The sequence below is a fragment of the Vigna angularis genome, chromosome 1, assembly GCF_016808095.1.
Source record: "Vigna angularis cultivar LongXiaoDou No.4 chromosome 1, ASM1680809v1, whole genome shotgun sequence".
Taxonomy (NCBI): Eukaryota; Viridiplantae; Streptophyta; class Magnoliopsida; order Fabales; family Fabaceae; genus Vigna; species Vigna angularis.
In genome coordinates, this window is record NC_068970.1 from 23,483,630 (window position 1) to 23,510,890 (window position 27,261).

General features: G+C 32.3%; 2 protein-coding genes across 3 annotated transcripts; one reads left to right on the forward strand and one right to left on the reverse strand.

The window, feature by feature from the left end:
- The first annotated feature begins 3,935 nt into the window (after positions 1 to 3,935).
- On the forward strand, positions 3,936 to 9,344 carry LOC108331748 (uncharacterized). Its single transcript, XM_017566657.2, has 21 exons — positions 3,936 to 4,307; positions 4,675 to 4,754; positions 4,938 to 5,024; positions 5,113 to 5,163; positions 5,306 to 5,423; positions 5,532 to 5,588; positions 5,691 to 5,755; positions 5,846 to 5,929; positions 6,283 to 6,333; positions 6,435 to 6,497; positions 6,587 to 6,633; positions 6,759 to 6,828; positions 6,911 to 6,973; positions 7,415 to 7,504; positions 7,600 to 7,638; positions 7,722 to 7,949; positions 8,047 to 8,132; positions 8,302 to 8,350; positions 8,418 to 8,498; positions 8,576 to 8,669; positions 8,760 to 9,344. Exons 1-21 carry the CDS (start codon positions 4,190 to 4,192, stop codon positions 8,948 to 8,950), a joined length of 1,812 nt encoding a protein of 603 aa, XP_017422146.1. The 5' UTR covers positions 3,936 to 4,189; the 3' UTR covers positions 8,951 to 9,344.
- A 5,205-nt stretch (positions 9,345 to 14,549) lies between these two features.
- LOC108344683 (phototropin-2) lies at positions 14,550 to 26,717 on the reverse strand. 2 transcript variants are annotated; one of them, XM_017583146.2, is made up of 23 exons: positions 26,568 to 26,717; positions 25,585 to 26,327; positions 25,219 to 25,401; positions 23,674 to 23,765; positions 23,329 to 23,599; positions 22,922 to 23,138; positions 22,747 to 22,817; positions 22,157 to 22,263; positions 21,869 to 21,918; positions 21,643 to 21,747; positions 20,981 to 21,040; positions 20,735 to 20,824; positions 20,437 to 20,513; positions 19,968 to 20,052; positions 19,457 to 19,537; positions 18,700 to 18,803; positions 18,526 to 18,575; positions 17,133 to 17,239; positions 16,638 to 16,760; positions 16,425 to 16,476; positions 15,773 to 15,885; positions 15,319 to 15,459; positions 14,550 to 14,935 (listed from the first exon to the last, which is right to left on the reverse strand). In XM_017583146.2, exons 2-23 carry the CDS (start codon positions 26,259 to 26,261, stop codon positions 14,819 to 14,821), a joined length of 2,973 nt encoding a protein of 990 aa, XP_017438635.1. In that variant the 5' UTR covers positions 26,262 to 26,327; positions 26,568 to 26,717; the 3' UTR covers positions 14,550 to 14,818. The 2 variants fall into 2 exon arrangements, with proteins under 2 accessions (XP_017438635.1, XP_017438626.1); XM_017583137.2 differs by lacking the exon at positions 26,568 to 26,717 and adding an exon at positions 26,424 to 26,561.
- Positions 26,718 to 27,261: the final 544 nt, after the last annotated feature.

The window sequence follows — 27,261 nt, forward strand, 5'->3', positions numbered from 1 at the left end:
TTAAATGTTAAATATGAATTAAGAAGAAACTACACCCTTAAATAAATGTGGCTATTTAGAAAACGTGTGAAATATCTCATAAATTTATTCATAAACATAAGCATGTAAAATGGTATGTCTACCAAATTCTGTTCTCCTTTTTTGAAAAAAGATTTTAAATATACATATATTTTTTGATTGAATATCTCAATGCAACTTGAACTTTTATTTTCAATATTTTGAAATAATAAGATGAAATTATTTTTTTTAAAAAAATAGTAATATAAAAAATGTAGCATATGATTAAAAATGTAATAATATATTTAATGAGATGGATAAAATGAAAAATGTTTGGAGAGGAATGGGTGGGTTTGGCCTACCAACCTGGTTCATGCTTGCTGCCGCCCCCACGCCAACCGTGTTAGCGAGTGTGTCCCAGGATTCTCACCTTTCATTTTCTCCCTCCTAATTTCTTCTATGACTTGGAGCTGACACGATGATGTGACCGTATCCATTTTTTATTTAATTCATCAAATTAATATTCTCAACTTCTTTCCCACACACCTCAACCCAAAACATTCCATATTTTTAATTCAATTATAAATTACTCACAGAAAATTACACATTTCTATTATTTATTTTTGTTATTTAAGTCTTTTATTTAATTTTTTTACTTGTTTTTATATGCGATTATATGAGTGATTTAAAAATAATATTGTAATTAATGTGAAATAACTTGTGACTTTTATTAAAAACATAATGGGTTATGATATGGTTATATTTTCTAATGATTTTTCTTTATTATCTATAATGACAAAAAGAAATAACTCTTATTATTAATATTAATGGAATTCTCTTTGTTATTCAACATAATCTTCATTAAAAACAATAAAAGTCATTTATTATCTTACACTGATAGTAATATAATTTTATATTAATATTCGAGTTTTCTATTAAATTTATTTTATTTTCTTCTGTTATACTTTTAACACTAAATTCTAATTTCAATATTTTAAAAAATATTAAAATCCATTTTAATACACCCAAAGCAGTATATTTTGAAGAGAAAACATAAACAACACAAAAACCACTCTTTTATATTAACCACAACAAAATTTATTGTTTCGGTGTACATTTTCCTGTGTGTCTCTGTTGCTCCTGGATGTCTGGGATGCTTGCATTTCTTCAACTGTTGTCCTTCGTATTCACCAAAGGAGGGGGAGGTACCTGCAAAGATACTCCGACGTTCAAGTCAGATATGAGTTATGGAGCTGAAGCTCAGAAGAGAGTAATTGGATACTGCTCTGAAATATTATTCAGGATCTCTAGAGCATAAAGAGAACGTACCTGGACTTGGGTCCTGTCACTGTATTTATAAAGAATAAAAATAACCACCTTACCTAAAAGTGTGGTTAGTGGCTTTGACTGATATTTTAACTGTCTAAAATATCTAAGATATTTATGTTATTACATAAATATCCTTACTACATAACACTTGTATTTCTTTAACACTTAATAAATCAAAAGAATCCTAAGATAGTAATTAGATAATAATAAATTAAATGATAGATAGTCAATTAAAAATATATATATTTTAAGTATTTTATAAAATAAAAAAATGATAAATATATTTTTATTTTCTAAATTTTGATTAAAATTATAATTTATTTTAATTTAAAAATTTAATATATTTTGATTCTCAAACCTTATAAACTAATATATAATTTTTCTAATCTAATTACGTTATATATTTTTTAATTACTTGTGAAACATATTTTTTAACTAATATTAAAACAAAAACGTATCAACCAATATAAATAAATTAAATATTATCTTGAAACATATTTAAAATATAATTGGGATTAAAAGAACTTAAAGTTTGAGAATACAAATAAAGATAAATTCTAATTTTATGTTAAAATTAAAAAATTTAAAAAATATATAATTAACAAAATTTAATAGAAACTTAATTAAAAGTATTCAATTTCACAAAGAATTTAAAACTTATTTATATATTTTAAAATTTTAAAAAATTAATAAATTTAATTTTAAAAATTTAATTTTGAAATTAAAATTGACAAAGAATTTAAAACTTAATTAAATATTTAAATTTTTTAAAATTTTAAAAAATTAATAAATTGAATTTTAAAATTTTAATTTTGAAATGAAAAAGAAATTATTATCGTACAAAACTTTAGTTTTGATAGTTTTTTAAAATTAACAAGTCTTATTCCACTTCTTTATATTTTTAATTAAAATTGTATTTTAAACCTTATACATACTCTCACACACACACACACACACACACACACATATATATATATATATATATATATATATATATATATATATATATATATATATATATATATATATATATATATATATATTATCTACTTCTTGTAATCATTTTTATAATATAAGTTTTTTTTCATACGCAACTTTCATTTTTTTCAAAATAAAAGTAATACACAGAAGTACAATTTCTAACCTTTTTTTATAGTATTATTAGGCGTGGCGACTAATATTTTTTATGTTATGCTTTTTTTTTCTGACAGTTTTTTTACATTATTTTTTCACAATATAATTTTTTTATTAAATTATATTTTTATTATTTAATTTTTTTAAAATAAACAAAAATAATCATATTAAACAACAATTAACATAAACACAGATAATTATTTAATTTACATAATATAGATAGTCTTTACTCAGATAAAAATATAAGTCATCGCACTCACAATATCTATTAAAATTTGTAGAAGTCTTTCCTAAACAAAATACGATTTTCATTAAAAGAATAAATAAAACAAAATTTTATTAAATACGATAAGTCATGACACCCACAATATAAATACGACTTCTAAACAAAAAATTAAAAATCATCAAAACACGTTTTTTTTATATAAAAAAGTCAATCAAAAATATCTATATGAATACAATTCTTTATTGTTTTTGACAACTCATTCTACAACAAATCTTTTAAAATTGACCTATTTTCTTAAAAACACCTTAAATTTCCTCATTTTGATAATCATCCTCGTTAAGAACTAATACTTATGTTAAAATTTAGCTTATGCTTGTAAAGAATTAAAATAGTTTTTATTTTAAAATATATTGATACATTTCTTTTAAATTGTTGCTTATACTAACTTTATTTTCAGTCCTAAATAAAAAACAAACCATTGCCTTTAATTCCTTATATTGTTAGTGGTAATTTTATAAAATTATCAAAAGTGAGTTTGAAATTATCAAAAAGTGATTATTCTAAAATTTAGATTCTTAACATTAATACTACAGTTTGGTGCTTCAACAATTTATTGTAACGGCAAAAACTGTTCAAATACACACACGTAAGCACTACATAGGTTGTCCTCAAATTATTTCTGGTGCATGAATTGTTCTCAAATTACACCTATATTTCTTTTTTAATAAATGTTGTTTGTTTAAGGTGTATGGTATTAAAATAGATAAATTATTTCAAGTATATGATATGTTGTCGTAAATTCCACATCATTGTATTCCTTAATATATAATAGATTAATATGCTTAATTACTATCTATCAGAAAAGAAATGTAAAGAAACAAAATAACTTTGTGGGGTTAAAAATTGACATGAGGTCAATTCCCTCAAAAATATATTTCTTAAAAAGTTGAATTTCCAAGCAATATTATCAATCAATTAAAAATTATGTTAAATATACATTTTAAAAATAACTATTATAAAAATAAATAAGTTTATTAATCAGTAGAAAGACAATTTATTTAGATGTAATGATTAATATTTTCACGCCTATACAAGAAAGTTAAAAATAATAAATTTTTGGATATGTTTTGAATAAAAAATTGAAAAGAGCAATTTATTAATTTATATTTTTGGAGTGAAGTTTTTTCCGTTATATTCTCTCTCTCATCTCTTTTATGTCTCACCCTTGGAATCAGAAGCAGATACTTTTTTGTATATAAAGCAACCAATATTAGCATCGGTTGCCATTCCCTGCTACTTTCCCTCCTCTTTCTTCAAACTCTGTTTCTTTTTCTACTCTGCATATTTTGGTTGCAACACACAGATTCTGTCTTGCTTGGGCTCTTCTAAGCCACCTGCTTCTGCTACACAGAGTGCAAAAGCAAAAACCATTTTTTCAGTGCTCTGTTTCTCATTGAAGAGAGTGAGGAATAGGAAGGAAAAAGAGACCCCACAATTCAGAAAATGAAGTACGTGCTGGTGACTGGTGGAGTTGTTAGTGGTCTTGGCAAAGGTGTTACGGCCAGTAGTATTGGCTTGCTTCTCAAAGCTTGTGGACTTAGAGTCACTGCCATTAAAATTGGTAAACTTTTCTTCATTTTCTTCCTTTTTTGTTTTTTTGTGGAAAAGCAAAGTGGATAAAGCATGCATGCTTTTTTATCCACCAAACTTTAAATACTCTCTCCCAGTTTTCTTGTCAAAAATTTGCTGTCTTCTTCTCAGCTTCCTTTTTTTTCCTTTTCTTTTCCGAGTGTAAACACCACCCAAATCATGTAAGGTTTCAAATTTACGGCAGTGACAGTTGATATTGCGGAAAAGATTGTATATAAATGTAACCACAATTGTGGTTGAAACAGTGGCTATTTAAAGCTTTTCATCTAAGCATGGACTGTTAATTTGAAGGGATGTTGCATTCTAATTCTGGTCTCACTTTTTTCTCTGCCGTTCAGATCCTTACTTAAACACAGATGCGGGAACAATGTCCCCCTTTGAGCATGGAGAAGTGTTTGTGTTGGATGATGGTGGTGAGGTACACAACTTGCTCTGATTCACTGATTCACCATCCTTTTTCATGCCCAAAAGAAAACCCCAAAAACGTAAAAAAGAAAAGAAAGTTAATTCAAGGAAAACAAGAGAAAAATAACAGTGCCAACCTTTCTAAAGTAGTAGTGTCTTGGAAAATAATGAAACTTGACCCTCTTTCTGTTGTAAGGTGGACCTGGATCTTGGAAACTATGAGCGTTTTATGGACGTCAAGTTGACCCGTGATAATAACATAACTACTGGGAAGATTTACCAGGCAGGTTCCTTAGATTATCACGCAGATTTTGAAGATCATTGCAAGTTTTTTTCCTAACTTTACTTTTCTTTTCCTGTTTTCATGACAGTCTGTCATTAATAGAGAGAGAAGAGGAGACTATTTGGGAAAAACTGTTCAGGTCTGGTTTAACCAATTTGTACTGTGTTTTTACTGTGATGATAATTTATCTATAAACAAAGGTTTTCATGTTGGTCCTTATATTATTATTATTAACACCATGATGACGATGATGGTGATGATGATGGCGTTTTCATCTTTAGGTTGTTCCTCATATCACTGATGATATTCAAGATTGGATTGAAAGGGTGGCCCACATACCGGTAGATGGAAAAATCGGTCCAGCTGATGTATGTGTCATAGAATTGGGTGGAACCATAGGTACAGTGTTGAAAACATTCTTCAGTCTTCTTCACAGTTGGATAATTGTTTCCATCTTATATGTGAATAATTAATTCATTCTATTTATAATAACTTTGATGGGTGCAGGAGATATAGAGTCCATGCCATTTATTCAGGCACTAGGACAATTCTCATACAGAGTAGGTGAGTGATGATACTTCTTTTTTGTTCACAGATTCTGTTTTTGTTGAATAATTAATGTGAGCTGTATATAAATATATAAATAATACACTTTATATTTTGCAGGTGCTGGAAACTTTTGCTTAGTTCATGTCAGCCTTGTTCCTGTTTTAAATGTTGTTGGTGAACAGGTTTGTAATGTCTCACATCTTTTAGATCCTTGTAGAAAATGATTTAGTTTCATCTAACATGGGAAATTACTTTATTATTATTTTGTTCAGAAAACAAAACCAACCCAGCATAGTGTTCGTGCACTGCGAGGTCAAGGGCTGACTCCACATATTTTAGCATGCCGCAGTACAATGGTTAATCTCTCTCTCTCTCTCTCTCTCTCTCTCTCTCTCTCTCTCTCTCTCTCTCTCTCTCTGCAACAGAGAACATGAAATAGGATTGGTGCAGACGAATTCATGTAGTCAGATAACAGGAATAGTTAGATGAAGATCGGATGACTCACATCTGTAATGCTTCAATTTACTAAGATGTGATGTGAGCCGTCTGATTTTTATCCGACAGTTCCAGTTCACCAACCGCTTGATTGCATGAAAATCTGAATGTAGGGACAAACACATACTATGATGCACAGAAGGAACATCCAAACTTTTCTTAACTGTAAAATTTTGTAAGGTTCTAACCGTAACTTGTTTGTAACTTGTTTCAGGTACTGGATGAAAATGCAAGGGGAAAACTCTCTCAATTTTGCCTAATTCCGGTATGAGTTTTTAAGGATAAGCATTCTGATGAATATGTTTGACTTCAAATCATTGTGTCTGCTTTGCAAGAGTTTTCTCTACTGAAGCTTCATGTTTACAGGCGCAAAACATTATTACCCTTTATGATGTTCCCAACATCTGGCACATTCCTTTGCTTTTAAGGGTATGTATTCCTCTAAAACTGCTGAACTCAAATCATCTTATATCTGTAGGAACCATTTCTTATGAACTATATTCTTCTGGCTTATATAGGACCAAAAGGCTCATGAAGCAATGTTTAAAGTGCTGAATCTTCAGGGGTTAGTCTCACAAACTCAAATGTTTGTTCTATTGCCTGGATCGGGCTTTTATGGATACAAAGAAGTTTCAATCCTTTATTACTCTTGTAGAAAGCTTAAGTTGCAGTTTTTTTTAATGTATACAGTGTAGCTAAAGAGCCTAATTTAGAGGAATGGACTTGCAGAGCTGAATCTAGTGATTTGCTTCATGAACCAGTGGGTTTCTATTCCAAAGCTGATCTATATTATCCTTGATTTTTGGCAATAACTATATTTTTTTTCTTCTTTTAATTGGCAGGTTCGTATAGCCTTAGTGGGGAAATATACATGCCTTTCAGATTCCTACCTCTCCGTTCTAAAGGTGGAGTTCAACTTCATGGCTGTGTTACTGTATTATAGTTTCAACATCTTTCAAAGAGTAAAAGACATAAGTTTCTTTTAACATCCCACCCTGCATAATTGTACCTATCTGTCTTCTTTATGATGTGCATTCCTATGCCCTTTTTGTTAACCATCCTCGTTTCACACACTCAGGTTATTTGATACTTTATTCATACTGATAAAAGTTGATTTGATATATAGTTTTGAAATATATTAAAATGTGAATAATTTGATTATCTTATTATTTAAAAAATCAGGATAATGTAAAATTATAACTCAACTGTTCGATTGATAAAACTTTTATTTTTTATAAGGTTATTAATAGTTTGCAAGATTTACATTACACCACTATAATTTAAATATAATTGTATAAGCATAAGTTTGCTAAGTTCGCTGATGTACCTTTAATTATTTACTTCAGGCCTTACTGCACGCTTCTGTTGATTGTAAAAAGAAGCTTGTTGTAGACTGGATTCCAGCTACCAACCTTGAAAGTGCAACTGCAAAAGAGGTAAGACCAATTATGATCATTATATCACAAGCATGTTTTGTTTATTATTGTTCATAATAGAAATTTCAACGACGTGTTATTGTTCAATTTTGCAGAATCCTGATGCATATAAGGCAGCATGGAAGTTATTGAAGGTTTTCCTCACAGTCATGAAATTAACCAGTCTTATATTGTCAATTTCTTCATTTTCAGTTATCTAACTAGTCTTTGCCTTCAGGGTGCAGATGGTGTGCTGGTTCCAGGAGGGTTTGGGGATAGAGGAGTGCAAGGAAAGATTATTGCAGCTAGATATGCCCGCGAAAACAGGATTCCATTCCTTGGCATTTGTCTTGGAATGCAAATTGCTGTCATAGAGTTTGCAAGATCTGTTCTTGGTGTGCAAGATGCTAACAGTACTGAATTTGATCCCCATACCAAAAGCCCATACATCATATTTATGCCTGAGGTGTCTATACTTGCTTATTTCACTCGAAAAATCAGAAAATAGATTAAAGAAACTGTCCTGTATCTTATTTTTTATTTACTTGGACTGTTTGCTACAGGGATCAAAAACACAAATGGGAGGTACCATGCGCCTTGGATCAAGGAGGACATATTTCCAGACCAAGGAATGCAAATCTTCAAAATTGTAAGCATTATCACTGCATTCAATTTTTTAGGACATTTTCTGTGCTTACAATAGGAAATATGAATGAGAGTAATTTGTGCATGTTATGACTGCACTACACATGACTTGCTACATTATTTGGCTCCCACGGTGAGATTTATTAGGTTTTTAACCCTTTGACCCTTCATAGATATGGCTGCAAAAGCTTCATTGATGAGAGACATCGGCATAGATATGAGGTATGAATGTTGAATAAAACTATCTTGTAAATGTCAGTAGAACAGAAAATGATCTTTTCATATGCAGGTGAACCCAGAATTGGTATCTCGCCTTGAAAATGCAGGTCTTTCTTTTACTGGGAAGGATGAAACAGGTCAACGCATGGAGGTATGAACAGTCTCATATGACTTTTTGAATTATTATTACATGCATATCCTTTGCTTATTTGCTTTGTCATGCTACAGATTGTTGAGCTACCTAACCACCCATATTTCATTGGAGCTCAATTTCATCCTGAATTCAAATCAAGACCGGGAAAACCTTCTCCTTTGTTCCTAGGTAATTCTCTGATACATGTCCGCATTGTGCGTGCACTTTCACATTTTGCAATGTAGCTTCTAAATTTCTTGTTGATCATGTCAAATTCAGGGTTCATTGGAGCAGCATGTGGACAATTTGATGCTGTCTTACAGAGGTCTTCAATTGTTGATAATAGTCTCTCAAAAGGAGTAGGCAGTGACATCTCTGCAGTGAACAAAACATACAAAAATAAAACTGCAACAAAGACAGGTTATAGGACTGAGTTTATATATGGGAGTTGCAACGGGTTGCATTTCTAAATGTTAACGGTGTTCCTTCATCTTTTAGAGTTTTCAAGTTAATTGGTTAAATGTTGAGGGCTTTGAGTTGTGTAGGAGAGATTGTTTGTACAGTGAATCAATTGAACCTTGGTAGGTATAGAGTTTTCAGAGGATACAGAGAAGAGCTTACTCCCGGTCTTTTTAATGGGACCAGCTCATCTAAGTTTATAATGGTTTGATTGGGGAACTATGAAGCTTGTCTTATGTTTCAGGCAATGGAAACTCTTGGTTTTGTAAAGATCTTAAGCAGACTATAGAGAAATTCTTGTGAGCTTCAACTATTTTCTTATATTTATTGTAATGTCAATTTTCTTGTCACAATGTTTTACAAAGTTGTTTAGTGAATGAAATCTCAATTATTTCTTCTTGATCATTTCATGGTTGTCTACTATGGCTAGACCAAAAAAATCTCACAAACATCTACAACTGCAAATTTTTGAATGATGACATATTGTTCATTGAAAATGACATCCTAACACTACAACATTTTAAAACATGGTTGTGTTAGGAATAAGGATCTTTAGAGTGCATATATTGACACTGAGTATGCATGATTCCAAAAAGGAATTCTCCTGTGTCACATGTCAGCATTTGTTCATCAAATGAAAGGGAACACATAAATAAGATTGCTTGTGCTTCGTAAGTGGGGTTATATCATATATGAAGATATCTCTTATGCCTTGAGCAAGATTGATGCTAGCTTCAGAGTTCAAAGTAGAAGACAATGGTCAATTCTACTATAAAAAGGGTCTTGAAGATTTTGATATTTCAAGTTATAGTCAAGAATGAAAAAACAAATAAATATTTAAATATTCCTATCCATAAACTGTTTTAGAATCACCTATTAATCAAATTCAACTAATTGAATTTATAGAAATATAAGTTATAAAGGAAGAATTGGGATGATTTAGAAATAAATTACAAACCTATTTTAAAAAAATAAAGAACACACAGAAGTTGATTAAGGAAATGAAAAAAAAAAACACAAAGAATGTGATTAGACTAAGAATCAAAGTGAAAAAAAAAACACAAGGAGACCAAGAATCAAAGTGAAAAACATGGATCAGATTCAAACTCAGATATGTGAAATGGGTTTCATACCCATTTTTTTAACCCTTCAAGAACACACTTAGTTGAATCAAGAAATAACATATATGATTCATGCTTGAAAATACATGAAAAGGAAACAGAGAGCTATTGCTTCTTGCACCCCAGTTTTCTTCATCCCACATCCCATGAAAGCAGTAATTCCCAAATTACCTCTCATTAAAATTATAATAAAAATCCCTTTTGTATCCTTATTTTTAATATTTTTCAGATTGAATGTTTTAAAAGGTATTTTTAAGTTCAAAAATATATTCCAAAATACTCAATTTGAAAAGTATAAAAATATAATTCTGAATGGATATTCTAAAAGGCATTTTCAAATTCAAAAATATCTTTCAGAATATTTGTTTTAATTCTTTTTGTTTAGATTTTGAAATAAATAAACACTTCTTTCAGATTTTTTTTTTCTATGTTTCAAAAAGTATTTTCATATTTAAAAAAATATTTTAAAACAGTTATTCCAAAATAAATAAAAAATTCTAGAACAAGTAATCCAAAAGACCTTTCTGAATAAAAAAGTAAAATGAAAAAGATTTAAGACAAGAATGTGAAGAAAATGGCCGCTAAACAACGGGTTCAACGTAAGTATAAGTGAAGAATGACTACATGAATGTAAAAAATTCAAAATAAAATTCACCAAACTCTTATCTTAAAGGTAAACTCTCCAAAATGTTTTTTTACATTAATGCTAGGTACCAAGTAGCTTCCAAGACAACTCTATATGCTTAAAAGCAAATATAAACATTGATATATAAAGATTTAAGTATGGATATAATCATTTGCAGAGACAAAATATTCATGGAACTCTGTTATGTTTGGGAGATACTAAAGCATGCATTGAAGGTATTTGCGGTAGTAATCCAGCAGGATTAAAATGAGATGGGTTTTACTAGAAAATGATATAAGTGACCAAGAATTTGAAAACATTGTATACATTATGCAAAATCTTCATGTCTTGTGAGTATGATACAAAATCTAGTGTTAATTAGAGAACACAATATTCAATCCACATACAATATTCTTCATACTTACATGTCATAACACTAGGCTCCTTTCTTCCTAAACTAAAATAAATTAATTTGGTATTGTTATGATTATCCAAAGCATTATAGATTTTGAGGCGTTAGTCAAGGGTATTTTGATGATTTTCTTATTTAAATTGTTCTTTCATTTAAAACATATGTATAGGTTATGTAAATAATTTAGACATTTTATTTAAATAACGAAATTAGCAAAATTCCTTAACGATAAAAGGTTTATTAAGCTTTAGAAAACTCACAATTGTAAGGACCCAGAAAATAAATGGTTAAGAGTAGATAGATGTATTAAAATAATGAGACTGAACAATTAATGTTATAATAAACTAACAGTATAAATAGAAGTTTTAAAACACTCAACTCATTATATCAGTACATTATATCTCTCTAAAAACTCTATTCTCTACCTTTTCTTCTCCTTCTCTCTAAAATTTCTCACCAATGGTTAGCCTGAAGATCGGCGATCAGGAGCTTCCTAGGTGATCCTGAGATCAAGGACTTCCTTTTCCACCGATCAATTTCAGGTTTAGAGCCGGTAAGTTTGTCTCTCTTTGATTCTTGAAATTTCTACAATTTATGGTACATGCAAACACTGTTCGATTTTGCATGTGTTCATCGGTTCTTCATCTGGGTTCTGATTCTGTTTCTAGTTCGGTGGTTGGTTTCCTTTCACCAATCCAAAGTCTGTAGGCTGTCCTAGGATCACTTGCGGCTTAGCAAAACTGTGAATAAGTTTAATTCTGTTAAGATGTGCGGTTCGATTAAGAGGTAAGGGGAGTTAGTTAATTTAATTGGTTGATGTGTTGTTGAACTATACTATTGTGTAATGTTGTTTGGAAGTTTGCATGAGTATATAATCGAATGAGATGATATAACCTGTGACCTTGTTAAACTATTCTGCTTTGAGTGGATGATGCTGTTCTTGAGTGTGTTTGAGGAAGTGGAGTAGAAAAAATGGGGAATTGGGGTTAGGTGTTCAATTGGTCACTGGGGAGAGCTTAGATAAGTTATTTAGGACTTGTTAAAATCCTTAAGTCACTCAAACCGTGCCAAAAACCAGTAGAATTGAATTTGAGTCCTTAGATTGATGATTATGCAGTTTTGGATCATGAATCTGGTAGCAGACCCTTTAGAAAGTGTTTATAAAGGTTTAGACATCCTTGGAATAATGTAAATTGGTATATGATTCATGTTTGGAAGATTGGAAGTTGGGAAACATGTTTCGTCTTGGTAAATGTTATCGTGTTCTTAATTCTACAGAAATTCTGCAGAATTATGCACAAAACTAAGTGTTCGGTATTGACCGCTCGGTCAGGTACTCGGTCATGAACTAGGGTTCGGTCTCATTAGAGTCTTACCCGCTCATGATCGTTTGGTATTAGGTGTGGGTGGTCTTCCTCTAGTGTTCGGTCTTAACTGAGTTCTACTTCTTGGAGTTTTCAGTTAATGACCGGACGGTCTTGTACTAGTACTCGGTCTGGTATTGATGTTTGGTCTTAATTTATGCTTTAGTGTTCGGCTATTTCCTTAACCTTACCGAGTATGGACCATTCGATCCTGTTCAGTGGATAGTGAAAGACCGCTCGTTCTTACACTAAGTGTTCAGTCTAAGTTCTTAGTATTTGGTCCAAGCTCTAAGTGTTCAGTTGTTATAGTGTTTGACCCTCAAATTGTATTTGGCTCATGTTTTGAGCCTTATTCTTCAAATTGACCGTTCGGTCATATTTATGGATGATAGCCGTTACCGATCGGTTTTATACTGAGATAGTGAGAAATTGTTCGGTATCTAACATTCACAGGGTGTTCGGCCTTGTCTATAGGTTGTGTTGATCTTTCACGTTCGAATGTGCTCAAGTGTGGTGGAGGTTCTCCTGTTCGGTTTGATTTTACTTAAATGTGTTACGAATGAAGAAATATGATGACATTAAAGTATGATGTTATTTAAAGTGTGGCATGAATTGAATAGTATGGATATGAAGGAGTATTCCAGGGAGGAATATCTCAGGATTGGTTATTGAATGGTATAGTATGAATGTGGTTATGCTTAACTGGCGTTTATCCTGATATTCTGTGATTACTCATTCTCAAGTAGAGAGGAGTAAGTCATGTGTGAGAATGGCAGGAGGTTCTAGTCCATAAGGTGAACTTGGGCGGAACGGACTAACTTCGGGTTGCAGCTGTTGAGGGAATCCTAGCTACTACATCACCCAGATGCAAAAACGTTGTAGCTACACAGAATTCATACAGTCCGGACAATCAGAGTAAAAGTGGTCGGTTATTGCATGTATTATACGTTCGGTCATTGCTGGAAATATATGTTTGGTTGTTGCATGATTGACTTGTTGATTTATCTCAAAATTGTGTGAATTATAAGTTTTACTGAATTAATTAAATTACACTAGCTTACCCTTATTTTCCTGTCTTGTCATGTTGTCTGTTCGGTCGTCCTTGTCATTGCAATGATCACCCGGTGGGTTTGAGCAGAAGATATTGAGGGTTCTTTGGAGCATGCACTGGCTGGAGAGGATGATTTCCGCTAAGAGTAAGACCGTTCGGTCTTGTGCTTGTTTTTGCAGTTAGTATAGGACCGTTCAGTCGATACACTTCTTGTATGACCGATCGGTTTGTTTTTATAATTTATATTAATGTAAGTTTCGGTAAAGTTTTTAATTTATGGTTATTTTAGGATAACTGTAAGTTAGCTTTATTTCTATTTTATTGTAAATGTGAGGATTCTTAAGTATAATTTACAACTATATTTTTGGGATGTTACAACAATGAGATCAACTTATTTTATTTTCTTTTTTTTAAAAAGAGTCTAATAGTCATATTGTACCACTTATATTTTTTCTAAAAATTAAAGGATTCACTCTGCTGAGTTGATATTTTATCCCACTCTGTATTCGTTGACACTAATAAAACGTGTATAATTAATTCAAACATTTCTGGACTTTATAATTAGTTAATATTAAACAATATCCCTCTAAGTAGAAAGACAAAGTTAATATCTTCACTTCTAAAAATATCGAAAATACATTATAATTTTCATGAAATTACATCTTGAATATATTAGTGATTGTTAAAACGATAAATTAAATCTTTTTCAATTTTAGAATCTTATTTAGTTTTTTCTTTTTCTTTTTTTGCCAAAACTAGGCCCATTTGTGTACATTTTGAACAATCTTCTGCTAAAAGTTGTATATCATCTGTTATAAAACCACATCTCCTCATATATAATAATGTTGAAGAATCATTTAAATTTTCACTTCATTATGTTTCTTTTTATTATTTATGCTTCACATCAAATAATCATTGCCATTATAGCTCTTGTGTGTGTAAAACACTACATGGTATTCTGAATTTTTTTTTTCCATTCTCTCTTTCTGACAGTCCTACAAAGGATTAGAGTGGCAATAAATAAATTAGTTTATATATAGATAATAAAAAAAGCAGTAACATTGATTTTTTTTAAGGCATCTACAGAAGTATATTATTGATGTATTGTCGACATGCATAACTAGATGCTTGTTCAATGTACATTGTACATTCTAATTTTCTGCTAATCCTACATAACTTAGATTTTGAACCATTACCAAATCAACAGATACTCTATATATTACACTTTAACATCACCCCGTTATTGTTGCAGCAGATACGATGATGCTGACATAACATCCATATCAGTAAAGTAAACACTGAGCCGTCAAAAAATATCCATATCAATGGAGCTAACTAGCACTCCATCATCTTCCCAATTTATATCCTTCGCCACTGGATCCTTTCCTATCAATTTTAGAGGAACATCTAATGGAGGTGGACTCTGCATCAAATACATAGGAACATAAGCAGGTAACAACTTCAACAAGTACTAAAAACATTATTTGACTGCCTGTTTTCTCTTTTTCTTTTTCTGGTTTAAAAGGCTTAGAGGGTAGTAGCTGTCGCATTCAATTCCACTACTTTAACCAACCCTAAATTGGCTTCTACAGAGATATGACATGTCACGTTGAGTGATACAGATTCATTGTTCTTGAGATCCTTGAATGTACATTTTGTCAGCCAAAGTAGTCCCCACATCAGGACCTTATGGACTGATTTGGATTATAAATTCAAAATTGACCAAGTAAATGGATATTTAGGGATATTTGTGGTAATCAATATTTTTCTAATCACTGACTTGAAAAGTAATGACAAGGATTTTACCATGTTGCGGATTAGAGGCCAATTGATTCCACGGAAAAAAGGGTGTTGCTTGATTTCATTTGCACCAGTGGTTGAACCTAGACGACTTGTTGGATCTCTCTGCAGTAGTGCATTAATCAACTGCCTGGCTGCAAGACTGGCCTGAAATTTTTTTGAACTGTATCAGTTGATGTAGTAAGATAAAAACAGTAGCACAGTGAATTATGATAATTTGCACACTTTTTGTGAAATGTATCTATGGATGTCAAAAGACCACTTCCTCTGTCAATACAATGTACTATTTTTCACACCTATAGAGGAATTTGAAATCAAGTACCTATGTATTTGAGTGGTTATGAACTTATGATTTTCTACATCAGTTTTACTACCCATTGTTTGAAGTTGGGAATTACATGTAATTTATGCAGAAAATTCTAAGTTTAACTAATAAAAATCAAGCACTATTTTTGTGTACCGGGATGCTGCTTGGGAAGGTAAGATCCTTGTGTAAGATGTTGGAAAATGTCCTCTGTCTATTCTTTCCTCTAAATGGTGTGCGACCATACAGCATCTCATACAATAAGATACCTAAACAGAAAGAAACAGAATTGTTAATGTCACAAATAAAGAAAAAAAAAAACCCTACTCTTTTGAATCCTTGTGTCTTTGTTAAGAACCATTTGGGACTAAAACTTATTAGGGGGATGCAAGGAATAGCTTTGACTTTTAATATGCCCCGTCAAGCAAAACCCCTCTATGCACAAAGCATCAATAAAGTAGGCTCTATCAAAATTTTCGAGAAGTAATTATTTTTGTTCCAGGTAACAGAAACTAAATTGGTCTTGTCTCTAGTAGGGGTAGGACTTCCAACACACTCCCTCGTACCGAAGTATATACATCTCACGTGTGGGACTAGATATTAATAGGTGGTTCAATGACTCTGATACCATGTGAAGAGGTGAACTTTAAACTTAACTCAACCCTATAAAATCAACTTTTAAAGTGAGGTTTACACCTATTTATATGCTCTAAATTGTCTTATCTCTAATCGACATGAGACTTCTTACAATTAGTAACAAAATAAAGCTTCATAGTTGGTATTCAATCATAAAGATAAAAGTGATTACCAAGAGTCCACCAATCTATAGCGCTGGTATGCCCAGCTCCAGTTATAATTTCCTGAAATCAAGTACCTTAAAAAGCTTAAAAGATGATAATGACAGTGATAATAACATATAACAACAAATGAATAACAAAATAATGTTATTATGATTTTAATGGACTACAATAAATGTCCTCATGTTTGATTGTGAATGAAGAAGAATTGAAAATCGCCATACAGGGGCAATATATTCTTCAGTTCCAACAAATGAGTTTGATTGTGTAATTGGCTCTGCAACAAGTATTGGTGGAGGTTCACTTCGTGATTTTCTTCTTTTACCAGGTAATGCTTGCTTCACAACCTGTAAAATTGAATTTTAATTTAAGCATCTGACAAATTATCAAGCTGAAAGGCAACCCTAGTACATCAGTTACTTTTCTTATCTAAGGGCAAGACATATTTTTCATGTAATGATGGTTAAGAAAAGTGCCACTACTAGAGATACCTGGTGACTCCAAAAGAAGACAACAATAACAAAATTGTTTTTAAAACATCAGTAAAAAAATGCATTATATTAAAAGTGGAGAGATTTAAAGCCTTGGGTAACACTTTTTTTCTACCACAACTAGATCATTGGAGAAGTGTAACACCAATTAATTTCACATATTAGTCAAGAATTTCCAATAACTTACAAAAAATTGACCATGTTTATACAGGAATAAAGGATACGTACCTGGGGTTTACACGATGTCATAGATGATAGATCAAAATCAGTTAATACAACATGACCATCCTTCTGAAGTAAGATATTTTCAGGCTTTAAGTCACGATAAATTATACCTAGACAGGTTCAATAAAAGAAAACAATATTCAGATAACCTAAGATTCAGTGTCTACCTTTTTCTCTCATTGTTGTGCATAATAAAAAAATTCTATCAGGACAGGTTGCTTCCAAAACAATCACATGGACTATATTGGCATAACATTCAAAATTAAAAAAAAAATGGTAACGGTATGATTAAACACAAAGATAAATACATGCAAAAATTGTAAGGAAAGAAAAACATCCCTAACCCCAAAACAGGCAAGACAGGAAAAATCCTGGGATACAACAAACCTGAAATTTTTTTTTATGATCTGTCTTTTTTACTAAAAACAAAGGCACTCTCTCATTCAAGATGAATGCAAGCTATGCACAGTGTCTCATTGGACTTAGTTTCCCTATCTTGTCACTAAAGGATATAACTCAGACATATATAGAAAGGTGGTCGAAAGTGAAAGGTGTCGTTAAGGTGTAACAGTTTTATTTTAAACCCTTTATGAGAGGAGCCATTGAAAAGCTACACTTCGCTTAAGAAAAGAATTAAAAACTATGTTGTCATTTTGCATTAATTCTAATTATTATGCAGATAAACAGAATCAAAATTAATGAAAGCAATTAAACTGTATAATCTGTTATATGCCGACTGTCTGTGACAAGTAACATAAAACAGAACTTGCCGCTATTAAACCATTAAACAAAAACTAACACAGCAACAAAATTAATTAGCCAAATCAATGCAGTATGTATCATGAAAAATGAAATAGAGCATACCATTCCAAAAACAGAATAAAATCAATTTAAAAAACACTAAGTGTGGACTGAAAGTGCCTTAGTTGGTTATAATAAAGAGAAAAGTAAATAAAAGTGTTTTATTGTTTAAATATTTTGAAAGCTCATTTACTAAAGTTCTATCACAGAGTTAGCAAAAATAAGATACAATATCTTCAAAATGTGTTGAACCTAACCAACACTGATAGTTACTTTTAGTTCAAGTGAAGCTGCTTTTTTCCTGATTTGCTTTACATAAATGATTACTTGCTGCCACTGTCTTCTAAATTCTAACCTTAGACTTTTCAGTGGTTCGGTTTTTTGCTAAATGATATTGCTAAGCTATCGATACATAGGTGGATCAACTGGCAATGCTGAAGGAATGAATTCTAACTTAACAGTCAACACCAAAAGTAGCATAGAAAATAATATGAACTTTACCTATGCCAGCTTAGAGATCAAAGATATATTGAATACAAAAGTGATTAAGAATATATATGAACTAATCAAAATGAAGATATACTGAGCAGCTTACCTAGAAAGTGGAGATATTCCAAACCAATGACAACCTCTGCCGCATAGAATCTGGATACATGATTGATAAAATTAACAAAAAAGATAACGGTCTGCGTTATAAAGATATAAATATATTCATCGTTTTGAATAGTTGTTAGCCTATTATGTGTGTTATTAGGAAACTAAAAAGTACCTTGCTGATTCTTCTTTGAAAATCTTCATTGGTTGTTTGTCAAGCAATGCAAACAATTCTCCCCCGTGGCAGAAGTCAGAAATCAAACATACATGTGTAGAAGTCTGTTGAGACAAAGAACTGTTAGAACAATTGGCAAGAGCCCACTCAGATAGGAACCCTAGTTATTAGAGATGTAGTTAGTGACTTTGTACTTGCCCTTCTCATTACCAATAATCTTATTTTTCAGTTTATTACTGTTGTAAATAGCAGTTTGTTAGTGGTTTCTTAGGTAATAATATCTTTAATATCTCCATATTCGTGTGTATTATACATCATAATGACCTCTACACTAAGCACTCCACCTTTTACACATTACAGGAAACAAATCCTTCAAGACTTTTCTAAAAGAAATATTTTGCTCAATATATTTCATAGTAATTTTGTAGGCAATAGTTTTAGCGTTTTATCGATTTATAGGTAGCTTTGAGAGTAACATTGGAAGAGAGTCATATTAAGATGAATAGGTGAGAGTCTTCGGAAGGATTTTATTTGCCAATCAAGTTTTGCTATAAATTTAACAGGCCTGATACAAATAAAAACAGGGTACAACTCTTCTCATGAATTAATATTTGTTCAAAAGGTTCTTCCCCATTTCCAGTGAATACCAGAGTTATGCTTAATAAATTATAGGTTGTCTGTTAGCACAATATCTTGATCAAACTTTACACATCACTTGTCTCTCAGTCCAACTTAATGACAGATGAGTTATATTTACCTGAAATGAGGTGTATAGTGTTGGAAGAAAAGGGTGATCCAATAATGATATAATCTCTCTCTCAATGCATGATCGGTGAACCTGTAATAGTAATCAGTTAATGACAGAAATATGTTGAGTGAGACAAGTTAACTATAACTTTCATGAACGGAAAGAGGAGTATTAGATTGTGAAGAAACATCAACACACAAGCCTAAATTAATATGTTTTACTTATATTTGAAAGACTAGGGTGCAAGGTTGGTGTTTTTCTTTTCAGATGCTGACAACCAAGACTACATCAGAGCCATGGCTTTTTGAGAACCATTAGTTCGATTCTCAAGCCTCAGCATTCATTATTGTGCTATGCATTTGTGGTTTTTCCTTTCAAGTTGAACATACGAAGTAAACAAACCCATGAATTCATAGCGTGATTCATAACTTATTCAACTTTTCATACAAAAAGCATGTATTTTCAAAGTAAAGAACATAGAATCTTTAAGAAGAAACTAGTGACTCTTACATATCCAGACCTTATTACGATTTAGCATGACAGACTTTTCCATTGCTTTCATTGCATATAGTTCACCAGTGCCTTTGAGTTCCACCAAATGAACACTGTAGCAAAAAAAACAGTGATGTCTAGATAAATTAAGAGATAACTTTTATTCTATGATACTGATAATTTTGGGACCACAAATTCTTGGGGTGATCTTAGAAATTGATTACTTGATAATCACATCACTGTCATTGTATTATGATGCGTTTGCATTGTCCAAGATCTTTTATAGGCTAACTTGCTATATTATTCACTATGAAGTCTAATTGTGCTAGATGTAAGAAAATGTTTGTGGAAAAAACTGAAATCTTGACCAAGTATATAATGGAAGGGCAACTCCTACTTTGGAACTGGTTTTGTATAGAGTTAGACCCTATAAATCAAAATATAAGGATTCTTTTTTTGAAAGCAAATATTTGATACAGGTTGATAACAAACTCTACCTGCCAGTATCTCCACAACCTAGTGGCCTTATGGGCACAAAATGTTGCAGACTAATTTTTTCGCCTCTTGCAGTAACCTGAAAAAGTCAAAGAAACAAATCAACGAAAATAGGGCATATTTCTACGACAAAACAAAACAGGCCAGCTAAATGATTTATTTAGAAAAAATCTTTATAAACTAACTTTCCCTTGACTAGAACTAATTTATACATTAACTAACGAGTAAAAAAATAATTTCTTATTCATCACTCTGGACAAAGTCATACAAAGGAAGTGAAATGCATGAATGGGTAGGTACCTTTTGTATTGCTATCCAAGAAGGATTATCCTTTCTGTGAGGTCGTGGATATACAGGTTGGGAATGAATTGCCCACAAATCTTCTGGCCTCTGCAACATAACAGATTCATTTGATATCAGCAAAAACATACCATATCACTCTTCTTCAAATGACACAACTATAATAAATATAAAATAATGCATTGCAGGAAATCTAAAAAATATGTACACAGGTGGGGTATTGCTAACCCAAATGGAATACCTTACCAAGTTGGCATCGGGAAGTTCTCGGACAGCTTCGTCCACATTTTCTGCAGTGGCTTTCACCTAATATCAAAGGCAAATGATGAAGATAGTCAAATAAAGCATGTAAAGAAATTTACATGAGCAACTCAATTTTATACTGGAATTCTAAGACAAACTCATGGTGAGCAACGTTTTATATTGATATCACAATACACGTTGAACTAATAACAGTGGCAAGAGTCACTAACAAATTCCGGCTATTTGCAGCTATTGCCATCATAAAATTAAGTAATTTCATATTTTCTTATGTCTCCCCTCTTACCAATCTAGAAAGGGTATTTGCTCAAACATTTTATAAAAAAAAAATCTTAAATAACAAGAACACTGCAGCTGAAATGTTTACAGGTTTGACACATCGTGTACATATTGTCTTTGATAATACATTGCAGAAATTTTTGCTATTGAATAATAGTTATGCTGAATTCAGGTTGATAATATTCAAGAAAACATCTCAATAAGGGAAGTTTTCAGTAACGGAAGTTTTGTTGACATATGGAATAATATACATAATCTTAGGTTTGCCCTGAAATAATAAGGGTAAGAGCATATAACAAAGTAAAATATAAAAACAAATCACCTTGAACCATTAAGTGAAAAGCTAAGACTAAAAAGACAATACTCACCAACTTAGCACTCTGTAGCTCAGTTGTCTCAGACAGGCGGTTTTTTAAGGGTTCTACATGATCACTTCCATCTAGTTGAACGCCAATGAAGTATTGAAGTTCACCCTAAATACAAATCATTCAAAACGACATAAAAACTAAAAAGAGGGAAAGACAATTTATTCTTTGATACTGAATGCTCGGGACTCAAATTATTTGTTTTCTTGCATAACAATATCACAATCACCTTTTGGTCACGCATGGGTTGCAAGTGAAACAAATTCCAAAACTTCTTTCCTGCATGATAGAAATTAGAAGAGGTAAACAATAAATAAACAAAAAAGAATGCTAGATTTGAAAAATGAAAACATATTATCTAAATCAGTTGCCACACAACTTTCAAAGTACAACTTTAAATAGAAAAAAAAATTGAATAAAGAAAGTGTAGGATTGAATTACAACTGCGGGGAAGACAAGTCATTCTCCAAGAAGAGAAAAAGTCAGAAATATAGATATAATTTGACCAGTCATTTACCACTCTTAGTGTAGTTGATCAACTGAACAGTGATTTCCCTCTGTTCTCTGATAGCATCCCTTATCCTGGAAACAGTTGCCTGATCTGTTTCTGGTCCTTGAAGAAACCTAAGCAATGAATGAAATGAACTATCACATTACTTGCACTGCAATCAAAAGCTTACATTAAGTTTATCAATCTAAAAATGTCAGAAACAGGACCTGTTATCCTGATGAATAAATTTCTCTAACTAAATTGATGATGTATTCTTCTTTGAAAGAGAAAAGTACAGGGACTACTCAAAGGACAAAGGTGATTGACACATTTCTTACTTATCACTACCCTGGTTTATGAAATTGTATGTCATGCATTCTTCTATTGACGTGAACTTCTAAATGATAGAAGAAAATGCTAGCAAACGACAGAGGAATACACAATCAGGAAAAACATAGACCAACTTCTCTAGTTGGTAAGAAACAGTGTGATACTGAAATGACAACCAATCTATTAAAAGTAGACAGAAATCCATCAGAAGAGTGTTTCTGAAAGAGAAGACAGCACTGAAGAAAAATGAAACTCTTTTGTATACAAAGATACAGAAAAGTTTATACCGACAATTTCGTCCCAGAATTTCTTCTCGTGTGTATTCCGTAAGCTCAAGAAAGCTATCAGATGCAAATATCTGCACAGAAAGCAATAGTATCACTTAAAAGCTATTTTCAACAAACACAACAAGTATATATTCAGCATACACATGCTGCACCAAAGAGAAAAAAACTGTCTTACAATTGGGTTATCTGGCAGTCTAGGATCAGAAATCACGAAGTTCTTTTCTATCCGCTCCAATGTGGTTGCTAGATCAATTCCTTGCCTCATGTCTCTCTCTCTTAGTGAGTTCTCCAAATTGTTCGACCACTCTATTTCTTTGGTCATCAAAACCTCAGGTTCAACAGTGTACTTCTCCTCATCTCTCCCACTATAACTCTGAGATTTCCCTTTAAAACTGTAATGAAAGGAAAAGCATTTCAAGAACATACAGTGAACTTCAATTTGAGGTAATAACCCAAATGGAGATAGCTAGTGAATCGAATGTAAGCAAAACAGAAAAGCTTTCAAAATATATTTTTTAGCAGCCAGTTAAGCATATGGAAAATGAGAATTGATTTTTGGCTAAACTATAAAGAAATTAATACCCCTTGAAAGAAATCCGTCCTGATCGTGATGTTCTGACCTTTTCCTGATTAGAACTCACTCGTTGGATGTTAAGTGGAGAAGGTTGTCTACCAGGTGTGCTTGTATTCCCAGCAACAGCAGACTTTGGCAAAGCAAAATCAAGATTCATTTTCTGTTCCACTTCTTGCATGGAGGCATTATCATCACTCCTATTTTTAATAATAGATTTTGGGTCCTTAACAGTTTGGACAACCTCGGAGATGGAACCCAAAGCTTTTTCCTTTTGACGAGCTGGTAAATGAAATTAAATGATTACATATAAACTCATAAATTCAGACATTACTAAAAATGGCTCCGCATATTACCATCATATCGAATTAATGACTTTGGTAATCCATTTGGTCGTAACGCCTTTTCATTCACTCCTTCAGTGTACTTGCTCACCTCAACCTGCATTCTGTAGTAATAAATAACTGTATTAAGCAGTAAGCATATTTCAGATGCTACTAACCAAAACTGTTAGATACTTAGAACTCACATTCCAGATACAACCATTTTCCCTGAAAGCACACTACTGGATTTGTTAATGTTAAAAAATGTAGAAGGATCATAACTGCTCCCTTAAATGCATTGCTTTTAGTTTGCTTTGGTGGCATGGCCAGCTTTTCCTTTCTTTCTTTTTTAATTTTCACTCAAATGTACTAAACCTCATTCTAGATCGTTTAAACCATTTCAACCAACAATTGATAGATATAAGATTAAAATAGCTTCTTTTACAGTCCAAAAACAGGCCACGGATGTTTTGCCTTGCAGCAAAGGATTTAATTTAAGTAAAGAAAACGGAAATGAGACAAATCATTGTTAAAGATTAAATTTGTTTGGTTTGTCATTTGAAACCTGCGAAGCCATGTTTTGGAAAAAAAATATTGCCTACTTCTTTTATCCTCCTACTTCTTATCTTTTTTATCACTAACAGGTTTTTTCCATGGTTGGATTTTACCTTATATATGTGTTAATAGCGCACCTTTTATACTCCTCCATTCTGAGAGATCTTAGGTGCTCAGGGACTGGTAGAGCATTTACTAATTTTGTCATTAATATCATGGTGAAATCCTTGTTCTCTTCTAGAGAAGAGATTTTTTATTCTAACCTCTCAGAAAGACAACTAAGATATTCTCCATTACACATTGATCACTTAGTTCTTCACCAATCCACCTTATACATGTGACCCTTTAAAAGACTGTCAGTGACATATTCATAGTCCTTCATTTTTACTGCTTCAAAATCTCTTCTGATATTTAAAACCTGCATTCTATTTTTTCTACCACTACTTTGAAAATCCTCCATCAACTGATCCCAAACTTCTTGTTGAAAATATTATCATGTAAAGTTGTTTTGTATGATAGCAAGTGTTTTTCCTTCTTTTACTATTTCATCAATATAACTTTTGAGTTGTACTATTGTTGGGTTTTCAGGTAATGGAGTTTGAATACTACCATCTTCAAATGTATTCCACATCCTTTGAGATTTCAGGTAACCCCTCATCTTTGCAGCCCAAAGATCAAAGTTCTCACTAGAAAAAATGGGAGGTGAAGGTAAAGAATTATTGAAAACCATTTTTGTTTCAAAGGATTTTTGGTGTGGTTTTCTCTTTGGCTTTTTTGGATTCTCTTTTTTCTCCCACAATCCCTCAAAAGAACATTTAGACTCTGGTACCATGTTAAAGCGCTAATAATAATGCTTCAGAATCACAGACTCATCATACAGAATCAACCTAAAGAGCTACTTCTGTAAATCTACAGAAAGTGTTCACATTTACATAACAAGTGAGCTTCAGTAGAAATGATACAAGTAATACACAAGTTGGTCATGAAAACAAGAAAAAACCAGATAGGAAAGGCAGAACTGACCCGATGAATTTGATAGTATTGCCTTGGTTATCTTTGATTGGGGTGACAGTGAGAAGATTCCAGAATGGAGTTCCATTTTTCTTGTAGTTTAATAATCTGCCACAATAACTTCTTCCGTTTCTAATAGCATCCCGAATTTTCGCCACTTCATTCTTGTCTGTATCAGCCCCCTGAAGAAACCGACTGAAACCAGAAATTGGATGCGTCATTAATAGCTATGCATTCTTTAGTTAAACATCTTAAATTGGCATAAATTTCCCATGTGCAGAGTATGTTTTCCTCAGTTAGCTACTTTTGGTGAAAATAGCTATCTATAAGGGTGATTGAAACAACATATATTGCTACTGTAAAGACAGGAATGCTCACCAATTCTTTCCAATAATCTCCTTTGAAGAATAGCCAGTCATAGTGAAAAAGCCACTACTGGCATACATAATTGGGCAGTCTGGTTTAGTTGCATCTGAGACAACAAATGTCTGTTGCAGCGTCGCCAATGCATCCTTCAACTCTTGTGACACCCTTAAAACCCCTGATGATGACTCAGATCCAAAATTTGAATCCCCAGATGTCCTTGTTGATTCAACAAATCTATCTGACAAGTTTCTGGTTCTGTCACCATCGAAAGAAGAACTGGTTTTGAAGTTCCCAGAGTTCACCACAACACCCCATTCTGCAGTTCTCTCAGCTATGGTTGCTTCAGTTAAAACTTGTTGATCAGAAGAAGACTTATCACTCAGATGATTCCTCAAGTAATTGTCTTCAGTTGTACTTTTATCATTTATTGCTGAGTTGCTATCAACTGCAGAACCAGGGTCCCTAGCAAATGCCATCCACTTGTTGGCAGATTCCTTACTGCTTGCAGAATTAGAGGAAGCAATTGCAGAAGCTCCATCGAATCTCACAGCTTTTGTATCATCTTCCTCTCTTCTATACCTCTGCTGTCCAACATTTTGACTCTCGCGCAATTCGAATATTGGAAATGAATCTGCCTGATCACTGCTGCCATCAGAATCATGCTTTGTCGACACTTTGAGTTTCTCCATTTATGAGTTATCTTATCTCTGTTGATGATTACTACAGAACAAGTACCACCACCACCACCTAAGGTTCTGTTGGAATGAGAAAGAATTAATGAGTGTAAGTACATAACGTACATGCAATAAATAACACACAGAAAAAGAACAACAAAGCTAGCCAAAATTCACCAAATTGTGCAGAAAGAGAGAGAGGGACAGAGTTTCCTCTGGTAAAAATAACCACACACAGTCTCTTTAGGAAAGAAACATCGAAACGTGAAAAGTTTGTAATGAAAACATGAAATGGTCTTGTGATTCGGTTGGACAATTAACCTTTCTCTCAAATGTCTTTCCGCTTTCACTTCATGTTGGACCTCAAATAGAAAAGATAACGTTGGAGGTTCACATAAACACGCCCAACACTTGCCAAATATTTCTCTTTAAAAAAACAAAATATTCTTGAGGCAACAGCAAATGTGTAATATCCATTTCATACACCATTTATTTTGTCCACCTTCTAGGTTGGAAATAAGTAAAAACAAAAGCTGGAATATCACATTTTTTAACGTTTGAAATTCACTACTATTGACGTAGACTTCATCGGATTCTACTTTCTTCATGTTCAGTGGTTTTCCCTTGAATCTCCAGTAACCGTAAATAGATATCAGTCCTTCTCTGTGTATAAAAAAAGAGCACAACAAGATAAAACTGTAACATTTAATCATCAATCTGACATGTAAGATTCAGACAACAATTTATATTTGTTTTACAGAGTTAAGGAAAAATGAGATGCATCCTTGAAGTGGTAAAAGTTGTGATGATCGCTGAAGTGGTAAAAATAATGAAAAGGCGAGGTGGGGTCAGGAAAAATTGTGAGGCCAGAACGTATTTGGCGTGGCACATTATTGGAGATAAATTTCACTATCAAAATTTAATATTTGGGTTCCCTTTAGAAAGATGACAAGTTAGAATAATAGAGGGGAAGGTGATATGTGGCATTGCGATGTGGTGGTAGAAACTTCCACGA